Genomic DNA, 15,043 nt, shown 5'->3' with positions numbered 1-15,043 from the left:
CTCTTGAGTCTCCCGCACTGCAGGCGGATTCTTTACCACTGAGCCACCGGGAAAGCCCCAAAGAGGGCACAACCTTGTCTCGTTCACAATCTGCATCAATCAAGCCAGCCTCGCACAGATCAGGGCTGACCAAAGCACTCAGTCTGGAGATCCAGGGCTGGACACGACATAAGCACAGAATATTTCTAAAGTAGTGAAGTGGAAGAGCAGTCAGAATTTTAACAGCATTTTATCACTTTAAACAGAACCTCCAGTCTTCCTTCTTTCTCCTATCTCTTTTCTCACTGGAGTTAGAGTGAAAAAAAAAAAAAAAACAAAAACACCATATATTTATGACCTGGAATTCCTGGGCCTGCGCGTTTGGAAGGGTGTTTTTCCACTCCTAACCGAGGCTGACAGCCCTAGCGACTGTGACGAGTCTGGACTTGGCAGGTGGCACGGCTCCCAAGCCAAGCACCTGGGCCGGGTGAGAGCCGTCAGGCTCCACAGACAAACCCGAAGGGGCGAGGGTTGCGTTTCAGTAAATCTCTCCCTCAATTAGTGCAACTCTCAGAAATGGTCACGTGTAGAGGCCATAAAGCTGGTTTGCATTAAATGACCAAAAACTACAGATTTTAGATAGAGGAACTAGGGCTTTCAAGGCTTGACTGAGTGACATGAGATTTAAGTTTTAATCAACTATAGAAGGTTGCCCGTAAGGGGCGGGGTAAGAACCAGGACCCCGAGAACCTAGGCCTGGAGCGTAAGGGTCGATGCGGGCCGTTTCCCACAGTGGCCTCTGGGAGCGGCCAGCCCTGCAGTCCGAAGCGGCCTTCCTCACAGCTCGGCCTGGGTGACTCACCCAGACAGATGTGCCCAGTCCAGCGACAGCGCTGGGGCCCGTCACGAGCTGGCAGTGAACTTCAGCGCCTTTTTCTGTCACCTGATAAAGTGGCTGAGTCATGGGGGGAGGAGGGTCAGGCGTCGGGGGCCCCGGAGGAAAGACCTGTGAGGCCTGCCTCAGCAGAAAATGCGTTTTGGAGTCATTTTCAGTAGGGTGCTTTCACATTCAACAGCTGCTGAAAAAGTCGCTGTGTTTCACCTCCACCTGCTCGACGCTTTGCCACTGTCTCCGACACCGAGGCAGGCCTGACTCAGTATCTCTTCTGGACTGTGGGGTGCGCGGGACTGACAGCACTTGAGGGGAGGGGAAAACAAAGCCAAACCAAACACAGGCAATCAGGAGTCCAGAGAACTTCCGACAGGAAGGAGAAGGCGAACAGTGTTATTCCTGGCTAGGTGCCAGGCCAGAACACTTCAACAGTATGATTTCCTAAGCACAGCCTCCTGCTGGGATGAGGGAAAAGAGAAGAGGGCCCAGGATTGCCGCAGAATCCATAAAGTCCTCACGCATACTTGTCATGGACCCAAATCCACCTTTACCACTGCTTTCAGCTCTCCTACAAGTAGCAGGGCCTCTCTGAACCTCAGCTTCCTCTTTCGTAAAATGGGGCCAATATAAGATTCCACTGATTGGGTGTTTTGACAATTAAATGATCTGCTGCAGGTAAAGGAGTAAGTGCAGTGCTGGGAATCTAGTGCTCAGGATTCTATTCTCTATTGTTGTTGTTATTATCCACCCCTATAAATGCACTCAGCTAAGTTAAGCAATGTCTCTGGGTGCCAAGAAATAACTCTAAGGCAGGGTTCCCCAACCTTCAGGATCTAGTGCCTAATGATCTGAAGTGGAGCTGATGTAACAATAATAGAAATAAAGCACACAATAAACGTAATATGCTTGAATCATCCCGAACTACCTGCCCAGTCCATGGAAAAAGTCCAAAAAAATTTTTTTGACTACCCCCCCCAATCAAAAAGCCTGGGGACCACGGCTCGAAGGAATGTGTATGTGTGCTCAGTCATGTCTGACTCTGCGATTCCATGACCTGTAGCTCACCAGGCTCCTCTGTCCATGGAATTATCCAGGCAGGAATACTGGAGTGGGTTGCCATTTTCTCCTCCAGGGGAGTCTTCCCAACCCAGGGACTGAACCCACATCTCCTGCATTGCAGGCGGATTCTTTACCTCTGAGCCACCAGGGAAGCCCCAAGGAATAGATATGGACAAAGAAAGGAAAGCGGAAGAAGGTAGGGTTGGGTAGGATTAAAAAATCTGGGAGTAGAGATGTGAAAAAAGAATATACATATATTCTTTTAAAAAATATAACAGTATCAGCCTAGCCTACTCAGAGAAATTTTTCTTAACTGACCTTCATTTGCCCAATTTTCTGAATTAACGAACATTCTCTCTTCCCCAGTAAAATACACTGGGGCATGCCTGCTGCATACTAAATCATCCAGCTGGTAGACAACTCTCTAGACTCCCAGCAGATGAGTTATGTTCTTACAAAGGGTCAGTTGTGTTCGCTCCTAGACTGGCTTATATCAGTTGCACTTCTCCATAATTACATAATTAACACATGCAAAAAGGGAGCTGCTGGTTTTAAGAAAACTAGGTTGGATGCTGAGGGACAACTTGATAAAGGTGAGTCACTAAAAGAAATGTCAAGTTAGGAATGGGTGAGAATTTGGAAAAGACAAAGAAAAATCTAGAAGGATTCTACAGTCAGATTGTTTCATAAATGTCTCTTAAGATGGCATGCTCCACTTCTAGTGACTCTCTCTCTAACTTTTCACATAGTCAAGTACTATTGCTTCTCATAACCACAGGGAAAACTTCCACAGTTTGGACAAACGTAACAGCTAACAATTATTGAGTATTAATTCTATGCAAGGTACTTGCTGAGGGTTTATATACACTTGAATATTTTTTAAAAAAGAATATGCTAAATTGAGTATTTTGGAACTCTGCTTAAAAAACTGGTTTTATTTTGGCTACTGCCACTTTTTAGAATGTAAATTTTGATGCACAGTCAAATAATATGAAACAGAAATCATTTCTACCTCTGAGCACATAAACTCTCCCATCAAGAGAAGAGACTCAGACATGGCTACTTTCCCCAAAGAGATTGCCCATGGCTAGGGGGCACTCAGCCGGCCCTCATGGTACAAAGAAACATTAGCAGAACAGGAATCAGATGAAAAACTTTTGTCCTGAATTGCAGGGTATTACAATAACTGAAAACACAGGCTTCAGCAAATCTGAGCAACATACCATATGGTGAGAACTGTTACATAATTTCTAAGTCAACAGTTTAGACTCTCAGGTCAGGAAACTTTCATGTCCACATAGATTCCCCAGAAATGCCATCACAGACCAATCTCTATTTGGTATGAAGATTTATAGAAAAACAGGTTTATGAAAAATATTCTCCTAATAGGAAGAAACGTGAAACCAAGGTTACTGGAAGTCATTGCTATTTACCAACCTGACACATTTTAGGCACATGATAAAAAATGTATTGGTTTATGGCCAAGAAGCCCTTAAATGAAATTAATAGTGATTTAAACATTTACAAAGACCTATTATCTGTTATGGTGCTCTAAAATTTCACTATAATAAACTTTTTTTTTAATTATTGAAAATGATGAAGAGGTAATGGCTTTCTTAATAATGGGCCTTCAGCAGGATTACTTGACTTATACTGACTTTTTAATCCCGAGTGTGGATCTATGTTTACGTATATGTATTTATGGGCTTGGGAAGGGGAGGAGAAATGGGTTTACGTAGAAATGCCATGTTTTGAATGCCTAATTCTGCAGGTTACTTGTTTTTTTTTAAGCCCCGTCACAGAGGTTTTTGCTTAAAGATTCAGAACAATGCACAGACAAGCATTATTATGACTCACTAACCAAAAGGTAGTAATAAGCAATAATATAATTAAAATGTGCAATGTCTCAAAGCATGATTCAATGCAATTCAAACGGCTTAACAAACAAGCCTTTGATTTGCCTCTGAAAAGTCCACTGCAACAGCTGTGCGGCCAGCATAAAATGTCTGATTCATGTTTAATCCGAGAGCTGGAGGAGATCTGAGACCATTCTAGGCCACAGATCCTCCCTCTACCGATGAAGAAACAGACACTCCCAAAGTTTAGCAGTTTGTGGCAAAAGCAGGTCTCACAGATACCAGCACGTACAACGCATTTTCTCTCCAAAGATACTGATGCTACTATCCTTACTACTGCCATAGCGAGACAGTGATCAAGATGATGATAAATATTAAGTGAGCTTTTCCTATGGCTTAAGGTACTTTACATGAACAGGTCATTCAGTTCAACCTATGGGAGCAGGATTAATATAATTATGTAACCTAAGAGGAAACAGAACTCGCCTGACCTGACACAGATAAAAAGGCGCTGGAGGTGGGACTGGAAACCCAGGCAGTTTGATCTAAAAGCCCACATGCTTCCACCACTCCACCCAACACAGTGCTGTGCCCTTAAACTTACTACAGAATTACGGATTTCTACATTAGCCTGAGAGTGGAAGCTCTTGCTTGCTGTAGTAGCCTTTAATAAATACAGTAACATAAAACATAACTTAGAATTGAACATTGACACACCCCGTGAAATTGAGAGCCTCCCTTTGCTCTTTCAGTCCAGGCACTCATCTCTCTCCTTCCCACCTCCTCTCTGCCCCCCGAGTTTTGAGAGCTGCCTCAAGAGCTCTGATTCAGTATCAATGATGCCATTCTTTATTGAGCCTGACAAATAGGTCAGTTTCAGGAACTATGTGCTTCCCCTTCTCCGTTTCCTCTATACCCGATCAGAGAATGAATGCTTCTATCTTAATGTTTCCATTCACAATTAAGAAGGAATTGTGTTTTTTGTTTTTTTTTAACTAAAGAGAAAAGAAATCAAACTATAATTCAATATAAAATGAAAATTGCCTATATGGCAGAAACCAATATGATATTGTAAAGCAGTATCTTCCAATTAAAAATAAATAAATTTTAAAAATAAAAATTGAATTAAAAAAAGTAAATCAAATTAGTACAGAAACCATTCAACTAATCTACTAGCAATGTATTTACTAGGCAGATTATTTGCAGTGAGTGCCAAAAAACCTGAGAGAGTGGTGAGCAACAATTTTACTGCTGAGGTGGTCACAGCATTTGTACAATAACAGGAATGTCTAAAGAATAAGAAACTTTCTCCCCACACTTTGTAAATAGATGCTACTCTATCAATCAAGAAAATCCTGTTTAAGGCTAATTGGAATTTGGAATTTACTGTGATCATGCAAACAAAGATTTAGTAAAGTTTAGGCTATCAGTATGTTTAGAAAGCATTTTTATCTTTTTATATATTCATCAACATACTATATGTAGTGAAAAGCTAGAGAAATCTTGACTTTCACATTTGAATTTTATCATCTGTACTTAATAAAGTTATTTCCAGTAGGAAAAAAATTTACATTCAGAAGTATGAGTGATACATTGCAGAATGCTAGTATGGTCTCTATGGGCAGTTAATGGAGGACATGATTGTAGAGATGTGGAAAAGAAAGAAAAACAATCTTCCTAAAATATTCTACTAACCACATCACTCCAACAGCCTCTATTTTATTTTATTTTATTTTTTTACAGTTCTTAGCCTAGCTTTTTAAAATTTCCTGTTATGTGGCTTCACTCAACATGTACAAGTAAGTCCCTCACTGATTCCCCGTAAGATGCATCTTCTGCTTGGACCAGTTTTACACACCATGCTCACTTCCACTTCTGCACCCTCACTTATGAAAAAGCCAAATGAAGTATTTACGGGCACCTTCCACTGGTCAGCTCATGAAGCTACCTACTGAACCCTTATAACAACATCTAAGTCCTATCATTGACATGCTTCCCATTTTACAGAAAAGAAACTATAACTCAGAAAGATTAAATTGTCTGAGAGAATCAAAGCAAGCCTCCTGAGACTTAAACCAGAGTGGACTTCAGAGCCCACATGCTTTCCTTGACACCATACGCTTCCTCTCGTCGGGATGCCCTCCCTACTGTGCATGTGCTCAGTCCTGTCTGACCCTTTGTGACCCCATGAACTGTAGCCTGCCAGCCTCCTCTGTCTAGGGAACTCTCCAGGCAAGAATACTGGAGTGGGGTGGCCATTTCCTCCTCCAGGGGATCTTCCCCACCCAGGGATCGAACTTGCATCTCCTGCATCTCCTGCACTGGCAGGTGGATTCTTTACTACTCAGCCACCTGGGAAGCCTGCCTTCCATACTGCCCTTTGGTTAAATCTTTGCGAAACTTCTATGTCCAGTTACAGTCCCACTTCCTCTATGATTTCTTCCCAGGCAACTTCAGTCTTCTCAGATTTTGCCTCTCCTTGGGTTTTCTATAGTACTTAAAACCTGTAAAATTTTGAGGTTAAATATTATCTCCAAATGCTTACTGCTATTTGTTTGCATTCTTTTGCTTTCCAACTTAGGTTTTAATTTCTCAAGGGCTTCCTTGGTTGCACACACAATAGGGGTTTGATGAATATTTAAGGAGCTATTCTCAATCTTTCTGGCTTCCTGGGTTAAATAAGAAGAACAAACAATCACACCGGGCTGGAGCACAGAATGGACGGTAGGGAGACAGGGAGCAGTGGGTAGGGAAGGTAGACAGGGTTATATATTAATAATAAAGGACCTTAAATGTCATCCAAGGAGTATAGATTTTATCTATAAGTGATGAGGAGTCCTCTAAAGCATTTGAGAATTTCGTAAGAGTTTTAATCCAGGGAGCTATATCTGACTACATCCTGAATAATATCAATTGAACAGAATGAGACACTGTGCTTTGTATAGCCATAGCATTTGTCCTCATTTGTTTCTGTCACAGTATGAAGTGCTTTATTTAAATCCAAAAGCACACATCCAGAATGAAAGTACACACAGTGCTACTAGTCAAGGCAGACTCTGTAGAATATATTATCGAGCATCCCAAAGGACTAATAAAAAGACAAATTAATTACAGGCAACATTAAAAATTATTTACTCACATTAATAAAATACACTGCTGAAGTTGCAGGAATGATGTTTGGAAAGAAGACTTATTTACCCAACGTGAGCCCCGGAAGGAATTTTCCAACTTCAAGATTAACTTTTGAAAAAGCTATATATCAAATAAATTCTCAGCAAATTTTCTTTACGTGGCAAGGAAAAGGTTATCAAGAAACAAAATTTCCTACAAGCAGATGACTTCCTTTGCCTTCTAATCTTTTAAGATCTACAGCCTCTCCATTATCCTCTTGCCCTTTCGTTCAGTAAATGGAAAAGTCATTCAACTGAGATTCTTTTTTTTTTTAATATTTATGTATGTATGTATTTATTTAGCTGCAACAGGTCTTAGTAAGTCATGCGGACTCTTAGTTACGGCATGTGGGATCTAGTTTCCTGACCAGGGATGGAACCTGGGCCCCCTGCATTGGGAGCTTGGAGTCTTAGCCACTGGACCACCAGGGAAGTTCCAGCTGAGATTCTCTTAAGTAGAAGTAAGGGGAAAATTCTCATTAAGACGATGTATTTAAGAAAAGGGGTCACAGTCAGAAGGAAAGGAATGAAGACCTCTTCCACTAAAACAAGTGCTTCCCTCTTGAGCTTATTTTAACTCCTAGGAAAGGTGAAGGTTCACCTGTGATCACAAATAATAAAATTATTAATAGCAGTCATTTGTATTTAATGAAGTAGGGGTAAAATGCCTCAAAAGGAAGGAACAGTAGCAAGATGTGGGGCCAGGAGGCCATGTTTCCCTGAAGAAAGAAGAGCTTTAGTTCACATCACCACTGACTACTCTAGAACACTCAGGACGTGAGAGGGTCCTGTAAACCAATAGCATCTGTGCTTTGCTTGTTTAAATGAGCAGAGCATCCCCTACAAGTCAGAGATGAGGGAAGACAGGACACATTCAACCTCCTCTTCGTGTGATAACCGCAATACAGCTTGAGGTGGTTCCCCATTATCTCTAACCCTTGGAACACCTCTAAAGACACTTCATACCCCCTTTACAGGTGAAGAATCTGAAGCTTAAGGAGCTTGGGGGCAGGGAGGGGGAACCTGTCTTCAGTTTCTTAGCAAGTACGTGGCTGAGCCAGATCCTGAAACCAAATCTTACTGGCTTCAAAGCCCACATGCTAGAATTGGAAAGAATGAGTGCAAATTTTATGGAAAAAACAGAACTCCGGAATAATTAAAGAAAACAGAAGTAACGGAAGAAGAGGCCAGAGGCCCAACATCAAGTACGGAGAGACAATCAACTTACCAGCATATTTTGTAGTGTTAGATTCATCCATGGACCAAAAGCAATAATCAAATGCAAATACCTGGATGAAAGAACAGAATATTAAACTTAAAAACTTATTAACTTCCATGAGTAAATCAGACTGAAAAAAAATTCACTGATGAGGATGCCTGCTTCTGTCTGATTTAAAAGAAAAAACAAAAACCAGAAGTCTGACGCTTTATTAACCCTGAAGCTTCTTTCAGACTAAATTGGCTATTTTCTTGTATTACAAGAAATACAAGGTTATTTTCTTATATTAGAGTAAATTGTATATGAAAATTGCTACTTACTCCACATTCAAACAAGCAGACCTCTTAGCCAAAATATTTTAAATTATACATTTAGTGAGAAAAGACAATGGCTTCTCTCCCAAGTCTGCAGTTTCAGCAGATGCTGAAATGGTGGACCAGATAGACCTTCCATGGTGGACGTTCCATGGCTTCACAAGAAATACTAAAGTGATCAACTTTCACTGAAATCAGTCCCACCTAACTTTCCATGACCCTATCATTTCTAGCATAGCTAAAGGTTTGTCAAAACTTTCCACATTTCCAGAAATCTTAGACTCCCAATCCTGGGCCAAGTATTGTTAATGTATCAATTCACTCTTGCATGCTTTAGCTTTCTGTATAGTTCCTGAATGCCTACTATGTACTAGGAATGGTTGATGCTACCCTATCAGTTCAGTTCAGTTCAGTCGCTCAGTCGTGTCCAACTCTATGCGACCCTATGGACTGCAGCACTCCAGGCTTCCCTGCTCCATAAGGACACACATCTAATCACTGTTTTCCATGCATATGACCACCACTCATGTTCCAGCCATCTTTACCACACGCACAGGGCAACGCTCCCCACAGTATGCACCAAGGAACAGCAGTTTCAAGACAGTCCATGAAATAAAGATTACACCATGTTGGAAATGGTACATATTTTACCCTGTTTAAGATTTTCTATGCAATTCTCAACATTAAAGGTGCTGAAAGTCTTCAGCAAATAAACCCATTTTTAAAAAATTCATTTAAAAATAAATAAATAAATAAATAATTCATTTTTATTGGAGTATACTTGCTTTACCAAGTTGCATTTCTACTGTACAGCAAAATGAATCAGCCATACATATATGGAGACATATATGGGGATATAAAAGGGGATATATGGGGAGGGACATACATCCCCTCCCTTCTGGACTATCCTTCCCATCCAGGTCACCACAGCACATTAGGTAGAATTTCCTGTTTGATACAGTATGTTATCATTAGTTATCTATTTTTCAGATAGTATTGACAGTGTATATGTATTAAATATGAATCCCGATCTCCCAATTCTTCCCATCTCCCCTATCCCCCTTGGTCTCCATACATAAACCCATTTGGTTGTGTCACTTTATTTCTCCAATTTCTTTTGATGAGGAGACCCTTTCTTGTTGTTTAGTTGATAAGTCATGTCCGACTCTTTGTGACCCCATGGCCTATAGCCTGCCAGGCTCCTCTGTCCATGGGATTTCCCAGGCAAGAGTACTGGAGTGGGTTACCATTGCCTTCTCCAGAGGATCTTTCTGATCTAAGGATGGAACCTGTGTCTCCCAGGCAGATTCTTTACCACTGAGCCACTGGGGAAGCCCAGGGACCCTTTCTTGAGTAACACCCATTAACGTGCCCTAAAGCTAGTGTTTCTCAGCATCACCCTCCTACTCCTCAAGCTAACTGACTCAGGTGACTCAGCAGCTATTTTCTCGGCTCCTTGTCCCAGCCTTCGCCGCTCCTCCATGCAACTCCAATAGTAACATGCAATCCTCCTGTGGACAGAGACTCTTGAAGGTTTAATCATTTCCAAGCGATTGTAAACACTGGGCACGCAGAAACACACACTCTGACCTGGTCCTAGAAACTGGCCCTAAGGGACTGTTCCAGCCTAAGTCTCCCAACAGCTGCATGCTTCAGCTGAACTTGTCCGTACCTCGGAGTTACGAGGTACAATTCCACCGCTGTCATTTGCTTCGTTTCCACCCTTCAGAATGCCTCATGCTCCTTAAGGCCCGTGCCAATATAGTTTTCGTTCAGGAAGCATTCTTCGGTTAAACCCAAAGGATTAGCTTTCTCTTCCCTGAACTCTCACAACACAGCTAAATCCTATTTTTGTGACTCCTATCAATTACTTTTTCACTTACCATGTGTATGATCTGTGCATAGGTTTTACCTCCACTGCTAGACAAAGGTCCTTGAAAGCAGGGACCATACCTAATTCTTGTTTGTATCATGCAGTGTCCACAGTGGTTGCTTTATAATTATTTATTAAATGATAACTGGCATTAAGACCTTGGAAGAAAGCAGGTACATTCCACACCATCAAAAGACTAAGTTACACTCTGAATAGTTTCAGCACCATCTGTACTTCAGTGCTTTTAAATGGATTCAGGTCCACACACAACTTATATATCATCAACCTCAAATCCAAATTCAATTTTGTTATGTATACAAACACTCACTCTGGTCTCATAATAACCAAGGTTAAAATGAACAGCTACGAAACAACGGTTTCAGCCAAAAGAGTGTGAAATGTTTACTGCATTCTAGGGATCTTCCAAAGACTTGAGAGACCACACAGGCATAATCCAGTTAATCTTCCTGCCTCAAGGCAGCACAGAATTTCAACATTTCTCCTGAGAGATGAAGATCTGTCTTGTTTTTAAACATTTCCAGAAAAGGAGATTCCACAACCTCCCTTTGATGGCATCTTTATAACACTTAACTTTCAACTCCAGGGTATTTTCCTTTCCTTTTGACTTAAGTCAACTCTCCTGACTTTCAACGGCCAACAGAGGCTCCTTTCCAATTTTTAGGTACTGTTTCCCTCTAGATGCCAATGAATTCCTCTTAGTAGTTGCTACATACAGTGAAATCATAATTTATCTCCTGTATGCTAATTTTTCATACCTACCAGAAACTTACTGATAACAGTTTGCTATTCTGCATACAAGATTAGACAGCTACAGATCTATATTCACAATAATGTCACTTGAAATAAAATGAAATCCACTCCCAAACCAGGGGTCTGCCCTTAATCATTTCAAATTCTGTGTCAACTTTTATTTCTAACAAACTAGTTAATAGTCTAAAGTTGGTTTTGATCATAAAAATGGGAAGGGATAGTTAGGGAGTTTGGGAAGGTCACGTACACACTGCTATATTTAAAGTGGATAACCAACAAGATCCTACTGTATAGCACAAGGGACTCTGCTCAATGTTATGTACAAAAAGGAAGATAAAATTTTCATTTTAGGCACTTGCCCCCACTCCCAAATTCAGACAAATGTTAAAAAACGTTTTTTTCAAAGGGCTCTGATAGTACTGGCAGACATACTCGTTCTTTGCCTGCCAAATACTGGCCTCTCCCTGGACTGAATTATGTCTCAAATTTTAAAACCTGTGATCACAAGCATTTTAGACTGGGCACGCCTCAAGCCAGTCATGGAGTATGGGTTATGATTTTACTCAGCACTTATCATAAGAAAGTTAAGCCCAGAAATCTGAAGGATTCCCCCTAAAAACTCAAAGCAACTGGAAAGATTTCTGCTGTCATTTTTTTTCTTTGTGTAACAAAGGCTGCCAGTGACTCCCCGCCACTCCATCTATGAAATTCCATAGCACTCTACACCTCCCATGGCACTAGTTCATATGTGGTCTTGTTTCATGGCTTAGTTCTTGTGTGGGTCTCAGCTCCACTTCAAGGCCAACCTGTTGGGGGCAGGGGCTTTGTCTTATGCTAGTGTCTGGGTCATATCTCATACAGAGCAGGCACTGTACGTAATATTCTCTCAATAAATAAACATAAGGCCAGGAGAAGAAGTGGAAATGCAGACAAGAACATGGAATGGACATGAGGAAGTGTTAGGAAAAAGTAGAAGTTCAAACTGCAAGACAGATTTTTAGATGTTTCATTACTTTCAGATGCAGGATTTCAGGGAACTTGTTGCCTTTAATGGTCAAATACAGATTTGGTCACTAGATGAGTCCTCTCCGGCACCATCATTCCAGGGTTCACGAGCATAAACTAGTACGACCACATCAAGTATAATTATTTGTTGTGAGAATAATTATTTGGTATGACTTATGAAAACAGTGTGCAAAAGTTTAAAATAATTTATCTTAGGTAGCATGATCATTTCCCCTGCAATCTTGTTAGTACTATAAATAAACTAGTGTTCACAAACAATTATCTTTCTTTTCCTGGCTAAAAAAAAAAAAAATTAATTGTTTAACTTAATCACAAAGGTTTGTAACAAAAGAGGACATGGTTTTCTTAGGTTTTAAAGAAATCTTGATTTTCTAATACAAAAATCATTGACATTTCCAGTTGCCAATGGGAAGGGATAGTTAGGGAGTTTGGGAAGGTCATGTACACACTGCTATATTTAAAGTCGATAACCAACAAGATCCTACTGTATATAGCACAAGGGACTCTGCTCAATGTCATGTGGTAGCCTGGATGGGAGAGGGGTTTAGAGGAGAATGGATAGATAAGAATGTATGGTGAGTCCCTTCACTGTTCCCCTGAAACTATCACAACTTTATTAATCAACTATACCCCAGGACAAAATAAAAAGTTCAAAAAAAAATCATTGACATTTCAAAAGAGATAACTAAACTATTTTCATGAGAGTTATTCTTTGGAAACTAACCACTTCAAATAAAAAGGAAATCATTTTTTTTTCGAAGCCAGCACATTATACTAGAGAAATATATTTATTCAAGACTTCTAATTTCATTAGAATTCCTAAATGTTTGTTTTACCTATTCATTATGAAGTCACTGGCACTTTGAATATAGGAGATGGGGGACTTTTTAATGTATACAACTGACCCCCCCCACAAAAACTTAAATCTGGAAACTAAGTATAATTTTCATATTTCACCAATGCCAATCAACACTGTGAACTTTTTTTGTAAAGCAACCCACATTTTCCAAGAGCCTTCAACTAGAAAAAGAACCAAAAGTACAGATGCTCCCCAGTTGTTTTCAAAATCTGAAAACCACCGTCTTCACTGTTTTCAATGAAATGTGACTCCACCTGCTTGGAATCCCACACCCTCCTCTAAGTTTCCAGCTTGTAAAACTCAGACCAGTATTTAATACCCTGAAGCTTGTTGGACACATTGGTCCCACCTTCAACACACTCCTAAAAATGTTCTCTTTGCATCTCTGTGAACCACTGAGCATCCTGTAAAGTGAGCACAAGCTGTTTTCAATAAGGCAGATGTGCTGGGTACCACACACTCTGAGGCAAACGTGCCTTAGGATGCAGAGGCAGGACGCACCACAGAAAAACCCCACTCTTACCGAAAAGGCTCATTTCACTGGCATGTCAGCAAAATTCAAGTTGCCATTTTAAAAAAAGAAAAAAAGCATCTTTTATGTTCCTCGAAGAAACAGAGGACATCAGGGTTCTAAGAAATGTGATCTGTAATCATTTTTCTGATCCATAAATACCAAACATAAAGGTATTTTCAACTGCATATCTCTTTCTACTTGCACACTTTCACTAATATGTTCTCCAATTATAAATTAGTTCATCCAGAAAGCATTCAAGCAATGCCTAGTTGCCACTGCTCTCAGTTTGAGGCACTTCAAGGAACTCAAATACACATTAGGCATGTTTCTGTCCTCTAGTTGCTTTTGGTCTAGTTACAAAGACAAAACAAAAGAATTATTCTTGAAAATTAAAAAGCACTTTTTTCCCCCCCAAAAATCATCTTTGTACCTTTCAACTCCTCTCCAGGCAGAAAGTGATTAACCCAATACTTTTCTCAAGATAATTTAATTTTAGGCAAAGAAGCACCTCCAAACATACACATCAGAGTTTCTGCAAAATGCATCAAAGCATGCTCCCTTTCTAATTTCTCCTTATTAAATTATTTTAGCATCATCTCAAATGTCACTCCCTTATGAAACCTTTCTTAAGGACACTACTTCTTCTTACTGTGAATTTCATACCTCTCTGGCCAGATTGGATGTGTTAGCATGTATAAGAGAGTCCCTTTGTTCTTCTACATTATTAATTCTGAGAGGTCAAGACCTTGGTTTTCCTAAAGATGTTATTGCCCATAATTCCACTAAACAAAAATACTCTGAGAATTTACTTGTTACAGCAACTTCACAGTGAATGACTGGCTATTCACCTAAAAACGATCTCGTAAATCTGTGTTATCACACATGACGGCTACTTAAATAAAACAGCCCACACTGGTGAGTAGGGTAGTAGATTACCCAACAGTACTTGGTCAAAGGCTGTTCCCACTCGACTGTGAAAGTGACAAGACCAATGTCTCCATACAGACATGATCTGTGTGTTTACTGGATTCCCACTCCTTCCCCAAAAGACAGGAGCAAGTTCCCCTATTCACCTATAGATTATGTCAAGAGTCAGGCATCTCTCCAGCTCTGAGAGCTTCCACCAATGACATGGATGGTGGATGAGCAGAGTGGGAAGTCCAGGGGAAAAAAGGAGAAGAGAAAATGTGGAAGTCTTAAGAAAACCTCCCCTCTGACAACCCTCTGCCTCTCTTTACCCCCTGGCCATTCTTCAAGACCTGCCCAAAGGTCACCTCCTCCAGTGCGTCCTCGACTTCCCTCCTCTGTGCTCTTTCAGTCAACAGCTTCACTTCTCGAATACACAGCCTACTGAAGTAATCACACGTTTTATATTAAATGAGGGCTGTGGGCATTTAAGCAAAGTGTCCACCAATACAATGCATGGTGCACAGTAAAACTCAGTCTATGGCAGCTACTGCTATCTGTTTTGACAGTCTCTACAGATGGGCTCCTCTCCCAGTTAACAACAC

General features: G+C 40.6%; 1 protein-coding gene across 13 annotated transcripts in view; it reads right to left on the bottom strand.

Annotated features, from left to right (window-relative positions):
* The window catches only part of KIF13A (kinesin family member 13A), a 196,549-nt gene that overhangs the window by 92,568 nt on the left and 88,938 nt on the right, over window positions 1–15,043 (bottom strand). For all 13 annotated transcript variants that reach the window (XM_043908448.1, XM_043908451.1, XM_043908452.1 and 10 more), the window contains exon 4: window positions 8,185–8,245. In XM_043908448.1, coding sequence (XP_043764383.1) covers window positions 8,185–8,245 — 61 coding nt within the window. The remainder of the gene's footprint in view (window positions 1–8,184; window positions 8,246–15,043) is intronic.

Source organism: Cervus elaphus, chromosome 7 (genome assembly GCF_910594005.1).
Source record: "Cervus elaphus chromosome 7, mCerEla1.1, whole genome shotgun sequence".
In the NCBI taxonomy this organism is placed as follows: domain Eukaryota; kingdom Metazoa; phylum Chordata; class Mammalia; order Artiodactyla; family Cervidae; genus Cervus; species Cervus elaphus.
The sequence above is the reverse complement of the archived record's forward strand: the minus strand, read 5'-3'. Positions and strand labels throughout refer to the sequence as shown.